General features: G+C 38.4%; 1 protein-coding gene across 7 annotated transcripts in view; it reads right to left on the bottom strand.

Moving 5' to 3' along the window:
* Positions 1 to 5058: 5058 nt before the first annotated feature.
* UBR2 (ubiquitin protein ligase E3 component n-recognin 2) overlaps positions 5059 to 21631 on the bottom strand; it is a 46379-nt gene continuing 29806 nt past the window's right edge. For 4 of the 7 annotated variants that reach the window (XM_015857390.3, XM_015857389.3, XM_085543020.1 and 1 more), the window contains 19 exons: positions 20994 to 21175; positions 20101 to 20300; positions 19159 to 19252; positions 17676 to 17837; positions 16902 to 16999; positions 16610 to 16682; positions 15697 to 15845; positions 15543 to 15598; positions 15012 to 15108; positions 12905 to 12972; positions 12383 to 12518; positions 11679 to 11769; positions 11300 to 11430; positions 10711 to 10819; positions 10397 to 10453; positions 9556 to 9633; positions 9089 to 9259; positions 8310 to 8411; positions 5059 to 6752 (listed from right to left, as the gene is read on the bottom strand). In XM_015857390.3, coding sequence (XP_015712876.2) covers positions 6611 to 6752; positions 8310 to 8411; positions 9089 to 9259; positions 9556 to 9633; positions 10397 to 10453; positions 10711 to 10819; positions 11300 to 11430; positions 11679 to 11769; positions 12383 to 12518; positions 12905 to 12972; positions 15012 to 15108; positions 15543 to 15598; positions 15697 to 15845; positions 16610 to 16682; positions 16902 to 16999; positions 17676 to 17837; positions 19159 to 19252; positions 20101 to 20300; positions 20994 to 21175 — 2196 coding nt within the window. In that variant the 3' untranslated portion in view covers positions 5059 to 6610. Of the gene's footprint in view, positions 6753 to 8309; positions 8412 to 9088; positions 9260 to 9555; positions 9634 to 10396; positions 10454 to 10710; positions 10820 to 11299; positions 11431 to 11678; positions 11770 to 12382; positions 12519 to 12904; positions 12973 to 15011; positions 15109 to 15542; positions 15599 to 15696; positions 15846 to 16609; positions 16683 to 16901; positions 17000 to 17675; positions 17838 to 19158; positions 19253 to 20100; positions 20301 to 20993; positions 21176 to 21631 lie in introns of those variants that run through there. The other 3 variants (XM_015857391.3, XM_085543022.1, XR_014944575.1) reach the window with 3 other exon arrangements.

Here is a 21631-nt window from a genome sequence, read left to right as displayed (position 1 = left end):
AGAACTGGGTAGAACAGAGCAGTTGCTTTCTTCTCGGTGAGAAATCCATTCAACCAGCTCGTCTCAGCTGGCCCGTGAGAGAAGAACAAGGTTTCAAAGGGTGTGTGACGCAGCCCCATTTGGCTGAGAAGAGCTTTTTGGAGGAAACACGTTATGAACAGGGGCTGCATTACAAGGATTACAGTTTTTCCTTGTGAAGCTTCAGTGTGCTGTGATCCACACAGGTTATTTGGCCAGACATCAGGTTTTTCAGAGAGATCTAGATCTATTGCTGTCTTAGAAATTTGATTTAGGATGTTACTTTAGACGAGACTCTGCAGTTGTTTGTGGTCTCCATCCTATTCAGTTTGTTGCTAGGGAGACAGATTGTCAGATTATCACTTTGACACCACCTTGGAGAAGCCAATTCCAAGAGCAATGCTGTCACTGCATAAGTTGGGTAGAGACCATCTGAGGCGTGTTTATGAAGAATAATACTGGGATTGGGGTTTTGTGCAAGTAAGAACCAATATATGTATGCTCACACTGTCTAAAATAAACCCTCTTTAATGAAGATCTCTGTAACATCTCATGATTATTACAGAATTGTAATATGGCTGTTTTGTAAAATATTACATGTAATATATCATCGATTCAATCTTTAATATATTTTCTTGTGACACGGCAAATGCTGTTCTAGATGAAGATATCTCTGCTGCACGCAAACGTCAGTTTAGGTATTAAAGTTCTATTGCAAGTAGAAAACCTCTTTAAAGAAAATATTTAAAAATACATTCAGTTTAATACAGGTTTGTCTGATTTGCATTACTACTGACTTTTTGCTTCCACGGTCATTTTCTGGCCCATTTAATGTGCTCTTATTGGGAAGTTTTCACCTTTATAAAACGGCTCAGAGAAAGCAAAACTTCCCCTTGCCTTGTTCCAAGCCAAGCTCAGGATGTACAGATTGCCTTTTCCTTTTACTAGAAGCAGACTTTGCCAGAGCAGTTCAGCGTCCCCTTTTCCAGTGCACCAGAATTATATCATCTTCACAGGCCTGCACTTGTAGAAGTGCTCAGCATCTTCAGGATCTTTGGCAGTCATCTCAGCTGGGTTTGTAAACCCCTATTTTCCCCCCTCAATCCCAACCTATGGCAGACATTCTGAAGTAAGCACTGCTACAGTTTAAACTTGCTCCTGAATCCAATGTAGCCAGATGTGCCTGAAGCAATCCCAGAACTTCCTGGGCACTGCCCTGATTCTCAAATGAACTTCAGAAGGATGTGAGCTTAATTTGTACGATCTGGGACATTTCTTTTTGGGGGCTTCCATATGGGTTACTGGCTTCAATCTCAGTACCCAGATCTGAGAGCCAGCCCAAGGCCTTGAAGTGCAAATTGTTGAGAAATATCCTTTATTTTAAAATATATGCCTGCACATGAAAAACATTTGTTCGAACCGACACAGAACATTCATTAAACGCTTTAAAGGAGAAAATATAAACAGCTTCCTTAAAGCTATTAATTCCTAAGTAGCCTTAATACAGTTGATGAGATTAGCCTCCATGCATTACATGAGCTCGGACATTTTGTAATAGCGGCCAAAGACACGCACGTGGCTTAGCGAGGAGCATGGGGCTGCTGCACTGAGCTCTGGGTATCCCTCACCAGCAGGCAGGGAAGGCTGATAGAAGAAAGAAGATGGGAATTCCAGCAAAACTCTTTCCTTTTGCCTGGTACGTATGTTCAGGTTAAGAATAAGGAAGTACTACATGTCCCATGATCGATGCAAAATGGGGACGGATCACAAATGTAAAGAGCATTATTAGAGATTAGTTAATTAAGAGATAAGGACAGAAAAATAGAATGGTGTCATGTGGTAACAGCCCCCTGCGGGACACTGAGGCTTAGGCAAATGCGTTTATTTATGGGAACAGGAACGCAGTCATATCAACAAAATCTGCAGTTTTGCACACGTTAAAACTTCTTTGTTTGTTTGGTGATATGAGATCTGTGCTGTTGGGTGACTGACTCAAATACAACAGCTCTTCCCCAGCCATTTTGCAGCCCCGGGCCTGGCAATCCCCATGGAGCCTTTGGCACCACATGGTGCAGAATGAGCCCTACCTCACCAACAGCATGTTCCTGCCACGAGTCACCAACTAAGCTCATTATGAGGTTCATTTCCAAACCCTGGCACAATCTTTGTTCTCAGAGCCATTTTTTCCCCAGCAAAGGCAAGCTTGAGGATCAAAGGCCACAGGAAAACTCAGAAACCCCCTCACAGGCATAACACTGCTGTGTGCATTCAGGGCAGCTCATTCACCTGCCAACCTGTCCCTAGCAAGCAGCCCCCACATGCAAAGCTTCCTTGCTATGAATTGCTTTCAGCCTTCCCAGGTCAAGCTGTTTCCTATGAGAAGAGGCAAATGCTTTCACAAATGAGATGAGTTTTCCCATTAACACCCATGCTCTGTCTGGCACAAAGAACCAAACTGAAGAAGATAAGAAACCACAGGTGCAAAGCACAAACAACTTCACATGTATGAACCTGGCATTCATTGTAAAAATTAAGAGAGGAAATAAAATTAATCCTATAACGTTGCTGTAGGCATATTTTAAATAAATTGTGACAGCATTTTTTTTGCTTGAACCTCAGAATCTAAAATTAACAAGTACCTAAATTTTAATTTATTTAAGTACTTCAGATTATTCTTCTGATTAGATGGCTAAAAATGGATTAAACCCATTTCAGGAAGCATTTTGCAAGCATGCCTGGATCTCAGGTACAGGTTTCTGCCATTCCCTACTGCAACACAGCCCCAGGCCCAAGGGACAGGCTGGTTCTGTCCCCTCCTTCCTGGCCATCTCCAGCCCTGCCCAAGCAATTAACAGCTGTGTCATCTGTGAGGGCCTTCAGGTGTGTGCTGGGGGTGTGGGCAGGAAACAACCCTCCATCCTTCCACAGCTGCTACAGCCCTGTGAGCCCTGAGCACGTCTGCTACCACAGAGCAACCACAACCTTGGTTTGGCTGTCTCAGGTGGACGGGACGCCTTCCAACACCCACATAACCACTATCCTACTTCTGCCCAACCAGGTGTAATGCAAACCACACTGAATGTTTGCCCTTAGAAGCATCTCCCCCACACAGAGACTGCATGGAGCAGTAGATTACATCAGCTGCCCGTCTCCTCGCCTTCGTTATTTTTAAATAACCTTTCATCTGATTTATCAATATGCTTTAGCATCCCTCGTGTTCAGAGTAATGCAAGTACAGAAATATGTTCCACATATTATTCCTCCAAAAAATAACCTTATTTTGTAAGATCAGTAAAGCATCCCACACAGGGTTGTGCAGATGCCACCCCCGGCCTGAGCCCGGCTGTCCCACCCTGCCTGCCGCTCACCACACAACCAGTTTTCATGCAAGGAGCCGATGCAAAGGGCAGGCTGGAAAACTTGGCATCTCCAGACTCGTGCTGTCTGGCAAGAAACCATGGGAACATACATTCACAGCTGATGAAAATAACATTTAATCACTGCTGTCATGGAGACGAAGATCAGAACTTGCCATTTCTCAGCTCCTACACCTGGTGCACTGCGGAAACTCTCCCTTTTTCTCCTCCAAGGGTAGAGAGCTGACAAAGCTCTCCACTGAGACACAAAGATTTGGGCATTTAAATGTTTGGTGGCTGAGAGAGAGTGGCAAAAGAGCAGAAAAACAGTGTGAATGCGCACAGCAGTATTAATACTTGGCATAGAGATTAGTAGGATAAACGTTAAAATTGATATAAGCACAAATAGAGACATGCTTGCACTGAAGGGCAGTTGTAGACAAGCAAGAGTTAGAAAAGTAGCCTGTATTGATAAGCATAATATCGATAAGCAGGGAGGTGACTAACTGCAGTGAAACAGCAGGTACTGATGCCTTGCCTAGATGCAGACCAGGAAACCTGAGCTCCAAAAAGGCCATAGTACAGCTCTATTAGAGACTGATCGGCACTTTGGTCACAAGAGAAAGAAAAGTGAGGCTATAGTGTGCTATGTATTCCACGCCTGTTCCTGTGTTTCCTTACTTTCACAGTAGATTGAGCATCCAGCTTCTAAACAACCACCAAGAAAGATGGCACACAGTAAAATGCACTGAAGTGAGGTGCCAGGCCAGAGCCTAAGAGCCAGCACAGCTTTGGAGCAGCAGCACAAGCTCAGAACTGAACACCTATGCACCCAGGCCACTGACATCCACTGTCCTAAAGACACAGAGCACAGCAACACTGAATCCTTCACAGTACGGGTCATTAGCAATGCTAGCAAGGAAAATAAGGCCTGAACCCATCACTGCTGCAAACCCAAACTCTCACACACCCCCTGTATAAAATATAAGTTACAATCCTTTTAAAAGATTATTAGACTTTTTGGTAGAGGTCAGGAAAGGTTTAGCTGACCAAAGCATACGACACTAATAATATAATCATCTTACATTTGGAGCTGGGGAATTGCAGATGTTGCATATCCAGTCCTTTGTTAGCTGATGATTAACAAGGTGACACGCGTGAAGGAACAAGCTCAGCAAAACTCTACCAGCAGTTTAGATGTTATTTATGTAACAACAGCACTAAAACCAGCTGATACCTTCACTTTCCTTTTGTTTTCTGTTGTGATGGTTTCTGGTTTGGGGATTTTGTGCATTTTTTTCCTTGTTGGGTTTTATTTGGAGCTGGTTGGGCTTGTTTCCCTCCTCAGACACAGAACACATTCCAGACTGTGTAATCTGCAAATATTAAAGTTATACCTGATTTATTACAGAAATGATTCCCCTGATACCGAACCGTTAAACCAAACTATTTTTACAATTAATGCATGCAAACAAATAAGAGATGCGAAGAAGTACCAATGCTCAGAAAACTGTTGATGTGTTTACCCCCCTTAAGTAGGGAGACAGCAGAGATGAAGCACAAGAGCCCTTTTCTATGTGCTACTTCTGCATGGTTCTGCAATAGAGGTGACAAGGACGGATACAGGATGACATGAGACATAGTAGAGATGAGAGCAGCCTGTGCTGTTTTCAAGAACAGGGAATCAACGTTGGCCAAGTTTATTTATTTTGCATCTTCACTCAATACTGTTACCGAACGTGAAAATCGCCCCATACACCGTGAATATACAAAAGTTATCTGAAGCATTAGATCTGTAAAAATAGAAACAATCCAGAGTGACGCCAAGTGGAACTGAAGATACTGCAGACAGTAAGGGGACTGCTCGTCTGGGCTGAAGATACAGTCAGAAGGTAAGATTTATTAAGGAAAATACAGTTATTAAGGAGCGGAACTACGTAAGTTATTACTATTCGTCAAAAGATAGGAGAGAGAAGGGTAATGGATTTTATTTTAAATCAATAAAGTATTATGTCACTTTTTAGAGACACCTTGGCGGTCTAATTACATACAACTAGAAAACTCACTGCCTTCAGGCACCCTTGTATCAAGTGCAAATCTGCGCAGTTATAGAATATATTTATAAAATATACTATATGCAAACATCTTTACAGAGCTTTAAATCAAGCCAAAAGTAAATATACTTGATGGTACAACAAAAAAAAATGAACAGAGGCAAAAACGTGGGCAGTGTGATTGCGGCCCTTCAATGTCAGAAGAAGCCACTCAGCTCATCCGCAACAAAGTCTAGGTAGGATCTGCACCGTGACAGTTGACTCTTAACAGAAATGAAGGATATTCCTCTGTGCTTCTGCAAATCAACAAAATCAGCTCCCATGGCATTTTTACACATCGCCGTTATCTTAAAATATCTTCTAAAGCACAAATGTCAACCCTTGAATAGCAATAACCAATCACAGAACTGACGTGGAAGGGTTTCCCAGCTAAATTCAAATTACAAACTACATAATTCTAAGGAGTGCAATGCTCTGGAAAAAGCTTTAAATTAAGTTATTTTACTGATACAGCTAGTGTTAGGGTTTGGGGTTTGTTGGGTTTTTTTTTCCTGTTTTTTCTAGTTAAAAACAACCAGAAGCAAGAAAGCTGCAAGAGTACAAATAACAAAATCATTTCAGGTACGCCAAGTGTAAGATTGAATTATCCACCGATGCAGACAGAAACATCCATTTGCTACATTATTTGCTTCCTTACTTCATTCCATTGCATGTACACACAGCTTAGGTATTAAAATGCAGAATAATAAATAAAACGGCTCAGATTACTAGCAAGGGGCACGACACAATCCGTGATTGTGCTCTATCTGGTTTCCGTTTCAGCAGTCTATTTCCTCTGGTAGTTTGTAAGAAATATCATAGTCAGACTTCCAAAAAGAGTCATTCTTTTCAATCAGAAACTCAAGTTCGTTTGCCCAGGTTTATAAACCCAAGAGGTTTCTGTGAAGGAAGCACAGTGCAAATTATATGACTAATAAAACTTGCTTACATACAAAGTTTACTCGGTTATTGTTAACTGGTATCTTTATGAAATACAATGTAAAACAAAGATTAAATAAAAGGACTGGGTTTATTTAGTTTTCTCAGACCTTTTTTTCTTTTTTTTCCTCCTAATCCCTCCTTTGAAAAAGCTTATTGAATTACAAAAGTCTTAATCAAGTTCCAGTCTTCAGCAGATGACCATTATAAATGCTGCCAATCGATGCCAACTAGCGTCTGATTTGCTTCCTGTGCGTGTCCAATTTCCTCCGTGATGCCGTGCTGCTGCCAGAGTTTTTGTATCTTTTTAAAGCGTTCTTTGCACAGATGTAAGGGATTCCCACGCCTGAAAAAGAGAGAATGCTTTTCAGATATGATAAACCACTGCAACCAAGCGCAAACACTCCAAGTGCAATGCAGAACACTGAGACTACCCTTTAACATTGTTCCCCCACCAGAGCAAACCGGCAGTGACTTTATGAGTAAACCGGAGCGCTATCTGGTCTGATCTCTCAGCTGATCACCCAAGGGTTCCCTCCTCATCTTGCCACTCAGTGCAGGTAACAGTGCTCTGAATACAGAGCTTTTCAGCAGCCCCTCTGTGCTGACCCAGCTCACATTCCATGATTCTGACACATATCAGAAACAGAGTTTTAACAACACAAAGGCCCCGGCCTATTCCCATACGAAACAGAGACAGAAGACAAGATTACCACATTAACGTCATCTCCTAACAGCTTCACTTAGTATTAAAATAACACAGATGGTACAAATACTCTATACACATATGTTGGTTGCTCCAAAAGTAATGCCTCCTATTAGTTTCTATGGAATCTACAACACTTACATTAACACTGTTTGATAGAGCAAATTCTCAGCTATAAAATACTATTTTTCAACATAATCACCACCCCTGGCTATGTATTTTTGCCAGCAATGAACAAGCCTGCATGCCATACTTGTAAAAATCCACACCAGTGGAGGTGATCTGTTGTTCTACAGCTGCTATGATGGTGTCATTGTTTGGAAACTGTTGTCCACACAAACTGTCTTTCCTCAGCCCAAACAGATGGGAGATAGAAGACATCAAACTGAGATTACATGGTGGGTGTGGTAGGACAGTCCATCCATGACTGGCAATGTGTTCCGCATCCTTCAAGAAAGGCTGTCATCTTCTCCGGTTTGACTCTAGAAGTTCCAGCCTTCAGCTTAGTCAGTGTAGCAATCAGAGTTAATATTTGTCTGGTTTCACAGAAATCTGGAAGGATTGCCTCCATCCTATCCTTAAAGTTAGTGCACATCACTTTATCCGCTGCAGGCTGCATCTTGAACTTCTTCTAAGACGGAAAACCACATGTCGCCACCCCATGGACTGCTGTCTTTACTCCAGCTGATGGTGGTGACATCACTTGCAATGATGCAACCCAGGACACCGTCACCTCCAGCCTTGTCCAGAATGTAGCTTGTCTTTCACACTGCCATTGCAACTGATGAAAAGCACCACCCACTGCCTCCCTGTGCTCACATCCATTGTCTCCCAAGCATTCAACAAGCATTGATGGCTGTCAGTGGATGCCACTTTTTCCACGTGAAGGAATTCAGTGACACACCTTTGCTTCATATGCACTTCCATCTCAGATGCCATTTTGTCAGACTGCACCCTCTGTTGCATGGCAACAAAACGTAACAGATTACTGGTGGGAAGGTTCACCCTCTACTGCCATACCACCAGCATCCTCTTCTGATGTTGAGGGACAACATCATAAAATAGGAGGCACTACTTTCAGAGCAGCCCTACTGTCTAAGCAGCCACAAAGATGCTATAAATTACAGTTTTTAGACCTCAAAACTGTTCATAACTGCAGAATTCCTGTCTTTAAATGTTATTTACAAAAGTATTTACCGCAGTCCCTGGTCTGTCTCTCCGTAGTCATCAAGGTAAGGAGGAGGATAAAAGCAGCCCTTTGTTTTGCCAGCTAAAAAGAGCACCTGACATTCTCGTACTCTAGAGAGAAACGCAGAGAAGATTTTAGGTGTTGATTTTTAGACATAAAATTCCTCATACTTTCACAGATTCTATTTTATCCAATTCTCAACAACTTTCATTCTGCATAACCTGCATGTGCAGATTATTAAAGGCATTTATTTTTTTAGACCAACAATCTTATGCTCTTCCTGCTGTAACTCCTTAGTAAGTCACATCACATCACCCACAGCCTGTAAATTAATCCACACAACCACAAGAAAATAAAACAACATCACATCTCACTAACCTTTGCCATAGTGAAAATAGATATTATCTAACCTTTCCTTGCATGCATGTAACAACATAATTATGGCAATGTTATTATCCAACTGCCAAGAGAATTGTAAATTAACTCTGCAGGAAGCCAACTAAAACATATTCTAATGTTTTCAACAGCAACAAAAGAAGCAGTCAAGGAATTCACCTTGTTTCTTAGTACTTGAGTGAAAATAAACAGAGAAATCTACTTCAAGGTGAAATTCCTACTTCCTGTTTTTCCAAAGAAGTGACCCCCAAACATACAAAATATAAGGAAGATGAATACACTCCAGTCTATTCACCCCACCAGCTCGTTTACAGAACCATTCATTTCATGTCCACGCATCACCTAGCCCAGCAGGATAAGCAGAAGCACTCAGCAGCACACAGTTCCTTACCTAAGGAATATGCCCACTCCAGAACCACAGCTGTATGTATGTGCAGTACAGGCTCCAACATCTTCCCCTTCTAACTCAGTCTGACAACAGTAACTCTGAGAACACAGCATGGTCCCACACACAAGGCACAATGTTGGAGCTCTGCTTTTGTCACCACCTGATTTTGGACACCTTTTGTTAAGCAAAAAGAAATAAAATTACGTTGTATTTATGCTCCCTATGTCATTAAAAAAATAATCCAAAGGTTTTTTATTTAATGCTTATACAGTTAATAGTTACACAGATGCCTGCAATTTCCATTTCACTGAAATACAGTGTTTTTGCTGGAAAAGATGACAACCAGTAACCGCTATTAACTTTGTGATTCCATGAACAGTTTATGTGAGACTTTTAGATTGGATGTTCTCCAGTTCATCAAAAGCAGCAGAAGACTTTAGGGGTTCTCACTATAATTGCATACAACTTACGAGAAATTAGAAGCTTGGTTAATGAGGCAGCTGTAGTCGTCCGGAAGGTCTATTAACTTATTGGATTCTCTTGCATAGCTGGAATGAAACAATCAAATGAACCACTGGAGGTTTAAGAAGCAATACACAGCGATTTCAAGATAATTCATATTTTCCCAGATAATTTAAACAGCATCTGCCAATAATTTTTTTTTTTTTTTAAAGTTTTCCTCCTCTCTGCTATTCAAACACTAAATGACACTGCTTTTACTGACAGCACAGGGAACCTAATATTGACTTATAATTATCACTGATGACCATTTAAGTGAAACAGATCTTTATTTTTACTCATTCTTCATAAAGTAAACACTCCAATCTAAGTCCGCTATACTCGGAATTCAGAGAGCATTAAATATAATCGCTTAGCAAACAGAAACGTGTGTGTGAAAAGTTGTTGGTTTTTTTCCACTAAGTGTTCATTTAACTGAAAAATATGTATTATTTCAGGATATAACTAAAGATTTTGAGTCTTGCAATAAAAGTTAAGTGCATGTATTTGCAGAAGTATAAAACTTTAGAAAATTCAAGAAGAAAAGCCACAGGCTCTTTCTACTGCAGATCAGCCTAAACAGAACCGTCAAGTTTTACTTTCACATCAAAATCTATCAATATAAGCAATATTTCACTCGCAACATTCTGAAATTTCTTTGCTCAACCCTTCAACTCTTTGCCATTGAATAACACAGGGCTGCTTTTATGTTCTTAGAAACGCCTTCTAGGAAAAAAAAAAAAAAACAACACTGAGAGAAAACTGCAACCTCAAAGCTTGTTGTGTATGCTTAATATTTCTCCACACCATTACCTGATAGCATGCCTCTTGCCTTCTAGATATCTCTTTACCTCACTGTTACCGCACCAACTGCAAGAAAGCACAAAGGAAAAAGATTCTGACTTCCCTAGATAACGCACGCCATGTTATATCTATGCATTGATTTACATTTCATAATATAGTTCTCAATCCACAACCAAAACAACTTTTCAAAAACATTTCTTTCATAAACGCTCCTAAAAACCTGATTAACTTCCACTTTCACATATGGACCCCTTGGAGAATTAATTACAGAACTGTGTTTGTGTAGAAATCTATATTAACGTAAGCATAAAAATGAAGCTTACCTTTCTACCAAGGTGTTCATAATCTCATTATTTTCTTGAAAAAGGCAGGTGAGGTTGTTTGGCAAGCAAAGATAGCTACATAAGTGTTCAAACTGGTTTGTTCCATTCACTGTTAAAAAGGAAAAAAGCGAGATTCTCATAATAATCTTCCTTAAATTACATCTATGATAAATGAAATACAGCCTGAAACAACAGCTATCTTAAGAAGTCACAGTTGAGTTGCCGTCCCTGGTGTGTTTAAGAGTCGTTTGGATGTGGTGCTCAGAGATAGGATTTAGCAGAGGGTTGTTAGAGTTAGGGTACTATGGTTAGGCTGTGGTTGGACTTGATGATCTTCGAGCTCTTTTCCAACCTGACTAATTCTATGATTCTACAAAAAGAAAAGAAAGAAAACTAAAAACAAAAATGTGTTGTTCCACACCGAAGTGTGGTCTGAAGTATGAAAGAATACAGGTAAATGCAGCAGACAGCAATGTTGGAAATCTGCCAGCAATAACAAGCAAATTTCCTCACATACTTGTATGCATATGTATACATATTTGTGTCTTTCGGAACGCTGACTTAATACAAAGTGTTAAGTGCACTGTACCTTGAAGTTCTGAGGGTGCTGGGACTCCATTTAAGTAATGAAAGAACATAGCAGAACATCTCAGAAAAGGCATGATTCCAGCTTTTAGATTCCTCCACAGGTGCCATCCTGAGGAAATTTCTTTCAAGGCACTTAAGAGAACAACAAAAAAAAAGGCTTTGCAGTTTGAAAGCTGTATTTAGCAAGTCTTCAATCACATTTCCTATTAAATAAAGCTTGTTTAAACTGAAGTCAGTAAATGTAGTGTTTACATCAACACTAAGAACAACGCTACAACAGATTCAAGAAAAGGTGACTAAGTTGGACACTTAATTAAGGGAAACTGCATAGGTATTTCAGATTCTAACACGTTTACTCAGACATGGAAAGACTGCCATACCTTCCTGTACACTGGCAAAGAAATTTATACAGCGTAAGCACAGCTACTTCTTCTTCACTGCTAGTGTTCTCTTGATCCATGCCATTCTCTTCTGACAAGCAAAGAAACAAAAGAAGTTACTTCTATAACTCGTATAGCAAGAATAAGGTTAAAACTAAGTGAAATATTCCAGTGGACAACTCTTTAAAGAGAATACCACATGACAGTCATGTTTTCTGCAGCTTATCTTATATCCTAATAATATACTGCTGTTAATTCCACTGAGGTGTCAAGCAAGGAAACTTGCTTGACTGCTTTTGTTTTTATGGTAATTGCTTGGAGTTGTTTTTTGTTGCTTTTCTTATACTATACCTTTCCCAGTTCCTCTTGCTAGAAGAGGCACTGAGTCCTTATGCACTAACTGCAATTTAGACATCACATAAAATTTAAGCTGTTTCTGCAGTAAGCATTTCTGGGCACAACTATATTAGCTGGAGAGCAGGGTTCACAACGAGCTAGGCTACAAACAAGTCTCTAACGTAAGTAATAAAGACAGAAGGGTGAATTTTCATGAGTTATCAGTATTTTCAATGGAAGGAAAAAGAGCATCAGCAATTTTATTTTGCCACAGCAAGCGGCATACATTTACCATTAGTTACTGATGTGTTTTCTAAGTGCAGATTTGAATAATCATTTCAGTAAAAACTGAAAGAAAGTGGCATTACCTGTCGATGAGGTAAGTAAAATTTGTATTATGTGTGCCATTGTGACAAGATGAAACAGGCGAAGATCTCCAGTGCCAAGACTAATCCCTGAAAAATCCTGACAATGTATGGCAGGGAAAGAGAGCACCAAGCTGACCTGGGAAAGAAAAAGCAGATGTATTATTTCCTTTCTAAATCTTCCAGTTTTCTCTGTTTATAATGCAACTAGGCTAATTTTAAAGCCAATTAACCAACCACTGCTTAACAGAATGATGACAATCTTTTTTTCTGCTTAAAAACATCCAGAGATTTTACATTTCTCCTCACTTACCCCACTTGCATTTAGAGAAACAAACTGCAAGAAAAAAGTCTTAAATGGTCTAAATCAGTGATAAATAAGGAAATATTGTAACTATGGATATGCTGAAAATGTTGAACTTTTTTGAAAGATTCCTCACATAGAGTTAAAGTTTCCAAGGAAGTTTTTACATGGTGTTACCTACTGGAACACAATGCTGTTAATATATATTAAGGAACACTTACCAATAAATGAAACATGTCGATATCAAGTATGCACGGAAGGTTTCCATTTTTTTCATTAGGCACCAGTGCTAAGTATTTCAAAGAAAAAAACACATTTACCAATTCAATATTTAAATATAATAACATTTTAGCTTATGTCAGTTACAAAATGAGATCAATCTCCTTGGTTAAACTGCTTAAAAATGTAACATACAAATATATATATATATATTTAACAAGAAACGTGAGCTTAAGAGTTGTTCAACACTAACGGTACAAGACTTTTGCTTACTTTCATATACTGTATTGAAATGACATAAAAGCAAAACAACTGCAACTAAATGCTGCCAATACTACTGTTGATAGTGCCCTCTCCTTCACTGCTATGTTCCCAGTGGGACAGAAATTGTCATAGCATTTTGAGTTCTGACCACAAATAGACTCAACCAAACACTAATCCTTGTCAGTCAGACAGCCATTCAAATGGAAGCTTCTAGTTTGCTTAAAGCTCCCTGACTCACCTCATTTAAATCAACTGACTTACAGACTCAAAAAGCGCACTGCTAAGTCTTTAATTCTTTTTTTTTTCTTAATCTCTAATTAGGAAAGAGCTAACAGTTAGCTATTCTGTCTCACTAACACTTACAGTAACCATGAAATGTGAACTGAAGCTCTCCAGATGACAGCAGAAGTCCACACACTTAATAGATTCCAAGTACCTCAATTTAAAAGCAAGCATAAATAAAATGACTTGAAAATGCCATGACTTGTTTAAAACAACATGGGAATGGCCACAAACATCCTTACTCTGAGCAGTAAAAACTGATTATATAAAAAGCTGAAACTGCAGCTGTGAGAACAGTTCCATAATTCAGCTGTAAGCATTAAGTTGCAAGGTATAAAAGCACTGCTACAGTGGAAAAAAAAAGAATCTCATAATCAAAGAATACCTTAGTTGAAGACTGAAGCCCGATGGCCAAAATATTAACAGCTCAATATTTGTGATGCTTTACAACTATTTCTAGTAACAAATATTTCATCACCACTCAGATTTTGGATGTTTTTCCTTTCATAAGCATAACACTATGGAACTCAATCCATATTTCTAAACAGGCTTCTGTAAGAAAAACCTGACAAGGGTCTTTCAAAAAATCTTTATGAATAATTCATTGAACACTGTCAGATCAAAAGATTATGTACTGTACAGAGGGACTGCTGGAAGGAAATAGAGCTGTAAAGAAACATATAATCTCAGATTTAAAACAAAACCAACAAAAATAAAAAAACAAGCCACGTAGAACTGCATGCTACAAAGTTCCAGTCAAACCAGTTGGCAACATCCTGTTCTGCTTCCCACAGAAAAGGGCTCAATCATTACTACTATAAACTGATGTGAAATAAGCTCTGTCTCACCAAACTGTCAACCATTTGCTGAAGTAGGTGGCATCAGTTTCACCAGTAATTTCAGTGTGGGAATGCACATTAAAAATCTCCCTGCTCTACCTGACTGTAAACACTCAAAGTAGCCCAGCTTTTAATACCCCTTCAGAGCAGTCCCCGTGTGTAACTACTGTTCCTCATCCTTCAGCTTTACTACAATTCTACCCCTTAGGAAAGATTTACTCCACTACGGAACTTAAAATTTGACACTGGAATCCCACTGATATTCAAACTAATTTAATTATTTAATTCTTAGTACCGTTATTAATCATTAAAAACTTCCTATGCTATTTAGAGAAGTCTGACTTCAGAAATGTCAGTCACCTGTAACCTCTAAAAAAGGCCTCATATATTCACCTGACTTACACAGTAGGCCAAATTCCAGATATTTTTTTTCTCCTATTTTTTTAAATCCCAAAATATAACTTTTCTTTTGTGAAAGACCACACTTCCTCCTCCTTCACTCTTGAACGCTTCCAGAAGTAGCAACTAAAATCCTGGGATAAAAATCAACACAGCTTCACATGATTTGCTTGAAATTCATGTTGGAACTGCAAACTAAGAGATTTTTTTCAACAGTACAATGAAATACATGGGTACACAGGTAGAAATACTGCCCCTTGGTCTGTAAGCATCTTTCTCATCTTTGTGTGGGGGTAGAAGGAGAAGAATGAGGTGGCAAACTTACATGCTAGGAGAGTACAAAAGTGACCCTGTATAGCTGAAAGAGATGAGACTGTCCAGTGAGCTGCTGCAAATCTTGTTAATGATTTAAGGCAGTCATCCTTTAAACACAAAGAAAAAGAGAGATTGTCACAGTTAACTAAATTCTTCAATATGAAAAATGCCTTCTGATTTACAGCAGTCTTTTTGGGCTCCTCAGCTGAAGTTTGAGGGAGCAGTCTGAGTGTTTAAGTCCACAACAGAGATAATGATGTTCATACAATTTTACACAAGTTACCTTGGTATTCTCATTTTGACTGCTGCACTGAGAAACTTTGGCTTCACTGAACCGCTGCGCACTAATGAACATCATTTTTGTCAGTATGCTTAAAAAATAATTTAAAATAGATTTTTTTAATAATTAGATACTGATTGACTAGACAGTAACATCTTGAAAACTATCAGAACTATAGCTTAAAATTTAGACATTCTGCATTAAAGAAGCACAATTCACTTTTTCTCCTGATAGAGAAAGAAATTGCTATTTAATCCTTACCTGTCGACAAGGTAAATGGCCAAATAATGGCTTATCTTCATCAGATAGAATTCGTTCTGGGGAAGACAAGAAAATACAAAAACATTTTAATGCTGTACGTTTAACTAAATCCTGAAATCCATGTCGTAAAGGAGCAAAATGATTACAGTAGTACCTATGGTCTGTATTGTGTAAGCACAGCTTCCCCAGCACATTACAGGTACACGTGGATCTTCTTCATTTGGATGAACCTTCAAGCCCACTTTATACGTTGCTGTACCAAATGTTGTCAGCATCTCCTTAATACTTCCAGAATATGGATTCCTGAAACAACAGAATATTACTAATTCATTATTTCCCTACTGACAGCATAATACTTTTAATGTTGAGCAGTCATCCTATAGATTCATAAATTTTCAAGTGAGAACTCCAGTATCTCTCTGGATCTTTGGACTCTTTAACCTCTTTTCTGTGCTAGCTATGTTCTTTGTTACTTTCTTGTTTGAACCAGTTTCATATCTTGGCCTTAACAATAGTCTTCAATGTAAATAGTTAAGAATAAACTAAAAGAACCACGGGTTAGTGATGACAAAATCCATCAGCACCTAGGATGGGTATCTTGTTTTTTTGTACACAGCCTGAAGACTCATGTCCATAGCATGTAAATAATTATTAACTTCTTCCTAGATCAAGAAGTGATAGAGCCAAATACAAATATAGTAAAAGATGAAATTACTCTTAGTCTCCCAGACCTCCTTCATGCTTTGCTTGTTGTGCTGAGCTATAATGCCAACTCCTTAATCCATTTAAAAGTAATAGAGGGAAAACACCCACAATCCTCACACTGAAATTTATACACCAGCAGGTCTTCCCTGCAAGCACATGAACCACGTCTTCCTCTGAAATTCTATCACACAGTTCACTACTTGCAGTTTGGACTCCAATATCATCATAATAATCAGCTTTTCAAATAAAGCAAAATTCATATTTTTCCACATCAACTGTTGAAACAGCACAGAAGTCCCCATTCTATTTTCATATTATCGTCTCATGAGAAGATTTTAAAGATTTAAAATGTTAATACATACTTCGGTTTGTAATCTGGTCTAAATCCTTCAGGTAGTTGTAGTTGATCCATTGTTTCTGAATGACCAGAATTACCTGAAACAAGAAGTAACAAAACACTTCTTATTCACCCATACAGTCTTTACATTATAAAAAGGTACAGGAACACATCACCAGAAACTGAAACGCTAAGCCATTCTTGTGTCTCCTACACCCTCCCTGAGCTCCACAGTGGTAGAACCATAACACACTAGGTCTTCTGCATGAGTAACATAACACTTTCACATACAGACACACAGAGTTTTTCAGACTTACTTGAACGGTCTTCATCTCGAAGTAAATACAGTGCTTTTATTTGCTGAGATATTGTTTTGATCCATTGAGCAAGGTTTGGTTGGCCTGAAAAGTCTAACCTGTCCAAAAAGAATTATAAGATGACACCTTATTTGAAGACAAACTATATACAAAATTAATATTTCATATGCATCTGATGATCTTCTGTTTCCTCAAGAGGGTCATCCACATTTTTTCACTCTCTCAGTGGCCTTTCACACCATTCCATACCATATAAAAACTGAGAAAGGTCCACAGACCAAAAGAAAGAAGCAATTTGAGATTACCAAAGGAGAAAACAGTAAGCATTTCCAAAGGCAAAAAAGTAACCCAGAGAGAATTTGTTGTTTCTGAGACCATTAATTTGGTCCAGGTGAAGGTTTGGGGAGATTTTACTTTTGTTTTTTTGTTGTTTTAAGTAGATCCCAGAGACAGCAGTGAGAGACCGAACCTGCAACTTACAGTACCTGGCTCTTGTAACAGTTTGTGAAGCATTAAATTGCTTAAAACTAACAGTATTCATATCTCATTCATACAAACTGATTCCACAACATAAAAAAAAAAAACAACACAGATCACAAATAACAAAAAAAAAACCCCATATCCAAAACTAATTTCAGGTAATTTTAAAGTCAAAACACTGAGTTTAGCTAAGGATTGCCTGGAGCACTGAAACTCTAAAGCAGTTTTGAGGTTTGTGTTTTTTGGGAGGTTTTGTTTTTCACACATAGCAAAGGTGTACATAAGCAAACAGACCTGTTAAACAAAACTCTTGGTGGTGGAAGCAGAGGAATAACAGTGTTGCTTAAACATTCACAGAGCGGGCAAAGGAATTCACCATTTTCTACATCATAACTTGTGTGTACTCGTAATCTTTGTTGTCTTCGTTGCTCTTTTGCTTGGACAGCATCAAAATACCTACAGAAAAAAGCAAGATGTATTTGAGATGCTATTAAAAATTTCCTGAGTACAGAAACTCATCAATACTTATGAAGATACTTATTTTCCTTTTGCCAGAAAAGAGTAAGAATTATTTGAAGGAAAAATCTCCACCCTTTCAGTAATCAAGTATGCAATCAGTCAAATAATTGCAGACTACCCCAGTTCTGAACAGTCACAAAGTCCTCCAGTTTGTTAGGCAATCACATTTAAGCTTACCAATATCTTTTTATAAGAAGGGTGAGAAAGAAAGTTAGAAAAATGCTGAAGGATTAAAAAAAAAAAGTCTTCAGTTTCCCATAAAGTTACAGAAGATGCCATGAGCAATGTGATTGTGATTACCCGTGGGCAAGTGGAAAAACTGGTGTTTGATCTCTGAACCCTACAAAGAAAAGAACCAAATCCAACACTTTGCTATGTGTAAGAGCTGCCAGAAGTCTCTAGGACACTTTAGAGCGTGCCCTGCAATGTCACACAACTGGTCTCTGAACACAGGCAAAGGACATTTCCAGGAGTTAATGGAAACCACATAGGACTATACATCAACTATACACTAAGAACTGAAGACTTCTTCAGTGAGCACAGATCAAAGACTACAAATGAAACTTGCATGGGAATCACCACATAGCTGCAGATACAATCTCCAGGAGCTCCTAACAGCTTTCCCAAGTAAGGCAGAATTTGCAATGAGGCACCTCAGAAGCCACACCAAGGACCAATGCAAGGGCCTAACAGAATACAGAGGCTTACCAGTTCATGTTTGCTACATAGAATTGGTGATACAAAGCACATTTATCTTTATACTCTCCCACAAAAAAAGAATAACTGAAAAGGGTTAACAAAGAACAAGGGATAAAGCTCACTTTGTCAAAGATAAGTTCAAACGAGGACAATATGCTTCTAGTTCAAATGAAACATTATGGAAGAATTAGAAGTGCATAAAAAGCACAAGCAGCAGCAGGAAAGTGTGTATTGCTGAGCAGCAGAAAAAGAACCTGAGCTTCACTGTTCAGATGTACATGTAACACAGGGTATGATGTATATGGATAAATATTCAATTCAAAAGGAATGAAGGCTGTCATGAGCAGCTTCAGATTCCCCGTCACTGAGATGACAGAGCAAATGAAAATTATTTTAAACATGCCTACAATCTTTATAACAACATACATATTTTTCAAGCAGTAAGTTGCTTTCATTGCTTTATGGCGCTGCTTTTTAAATTTACTACAAAGTATAAGTTTTGCAATTAAATGTTGTACATGCTGTGCTATTTGGACTTAACTGAAATATAGCTTTTTACCTTTGCCAACAATGAGCATGCATAATATGGCCACAGCTACCCGTGTGCGTTCCACATGACAGATCTGGATGCATGAACAAAGGGTCATGATTTTCTGTATTCAAAAATGAAACAAAAGAACATTGAAATTAACATTTATCTGAAGAGTTCACTGCAGATAAAAGATTCAACTGCATTTGCATTACAACTGAACTTTATTACAAAAGAGCAATTCATTTAACGAAGCATAAAGCGCACTACCTGATCCACAACTGAAACCGTTTAGCTCATTTTGAATTTTTGTTTTGAGAGCATGTGCTGTGCTTAGACTTCAAACCTGGATCTCAGAGTTTCTGGACAAAAGTCCAAGACTTATCTGCAGTTTTGGTGATTCAGTTCTATCAAATAAGGAGACTAAGAACATTAATCTTCAGGGTCAGAGTGCAACATGATTCAGTATGCAAATTTTTTTTGTGTGTTTGCATATATAGAAACTAGAGGCATCTTTATAATAATGTCATTAATCAAAAGAAGTAAGCTGCTGCTTCGCAAAGACTTTTTCTTTTAAATCAAGACCACTATGAAGCATTTCAGATGATTTAACTGAGAAGAAAGCACACTACTGTAAAAGCACCAAGATATACCAGCACTTCTTTCCCTATAATGTTACGAGTTAGTTTAAAAACAAACATTTCTGAGCTTGGTTTACTGGTTTTAATATTTATAAATAATTTATCAAAAAAAGCTGATAGAACTCTTTTAGATAATGTTTCACAGTTACTTCATGTAGTTACTTAGGACATGTTAGCACCTCACATAAAACTCAAGAGTTTTACCACTACTTGTAATGAAGTCGTTCACAATTACACAGTTAAGAAGGCAACACTGCTGCATTAAAAGAAAACGAGGTCATTACAGTGACTCTGACATTCATTAACGATAAAGATTATGAATTCTACATACCAGGGTCTGGAATAATTCTGTTTCTATTTTTAGATAATACAGTTGATCTCTGAATGAATGCTGCCAACACCATCGCTCTACTGTCCACTTTAACTTCTTGTTCCTCCTGACACAATATACACATAACAATCTGTCTGTGTTCAGCTACTCTAGTTTGCTCCGGTCCCAGGGCTGTGAGTTTTGCATCTGAAATTACAGGGCTAGAACATACAAAGAATGTTAGTGAGCACATTATTTGGAAATCATACATAGTCAGTTTGATCATGCTTCAAATGTAATTCATATGCACTTTAGCTTTATGGTAAATGCTCTCTGACAGAATACAGTTTTGGCACATACGTAACAATTCTTATGACTCCAGAAAAAGTTATGCAAAAACACTTTTTCTCTCCTTAGTAAGAGAGCTGTTCCAATTCAACACAGAAATTGTACCTGTGACCCTCCAATACCGCTGTATCTTAATTGCCTGGAAAACACTTCTCCACAAAATCATTAACACGCTTCAATTTGTATTTCCAGCTACAAGCAAATTCTCTTTCAGATCCTCACATGCATATAATCAACTATTTCCTATTTACTGTGTCAGTCTTTTCAGCATTATCAACAAGCTACTGGATGACTCAATACAAAACAAAATTATTTGCATGTTGATGTTAAGCCCTGCAAGGATGGGAGAGATGGGAGTAATAAATATGCATCCATCATCTTGACAACAAGTGGGAGGAAAGGGCTCAATTCACTGCTCCTTTCTTGGTATTAAAAAAACCCTTTTAAATACTTTTCCAAGAACACTTTTTTTTTTTTAAACAAAAAGAAAAACTCACTTTTTAAAGCAGTAACAATAGACAAGATGATATAAAATTGAAAAAGCATAAAAAATAGGATCTCATTACCTATTATCATGCACTCCAGAAGTTGAAGTATCCAGTTCCTCCAAAGTCTGTTGAAAGAGTTCTTTGTTCTCATTAATGAAGTGCCGCTGCATCTCTGACATCTGGGCCATTATCTTCTCTCTGCGCAGCCGAGCAATCTCAGCTTTTCGCTTCCTCTCAGCTTTGTCTTTATCACGTGAACTCTGAAATTATAACATTCAATTAGTACTAATAATCAGCCATTCAAAAACAACATTATAATGGACAACTTACGTTAGCTGCTGCCGTATGTAACTTACATTAACCTCTAAGCAATTAGAGTCCCTTAAAAGAACAAACTAGTCTACTGAAAAGCTTGAGGGCCCTCTTGTCTGGCTCACGTTCAATGCCAGGAAGAACTGCAGATCCAGAAAAGTACTTCCCCACCACATTTCATGTTTCTCTTCCCTTTGAGCACTCATAAGATAAAAAGGGAAGTGACAGAAAGGGAAGTGACAGGTGTCTCATGCTGCTCTCCCTTTGCACTATCTATATTCTTAATTGCACTACAGAGCTCTAAGGTCCATGTTTCTGAGACACTGTGACCAGCTATATTAAACAGCAGAGCTCATCTGGAATGATCTGCAGAGAAAGAAACAATATATGTGTATTTTTAACAA

This window comes from Coturnix japonica, chromosome 3, assembly GCF_054131305.1.
Source record: "Coturnix japonica strain WE chromosome 3, WE-NBRP24, whole genome shotgun sequence".
Classification (NCBI taxonomy): domain Eukaryota; kingdom Metazoa; phylum Chordata; class Aves; order Galliformes; family Phasianidae; genus Coturnix; species Coturnix japonica.
This window is presented reverse-complemented; position numbering and strand designations above follow the sequence as displayed.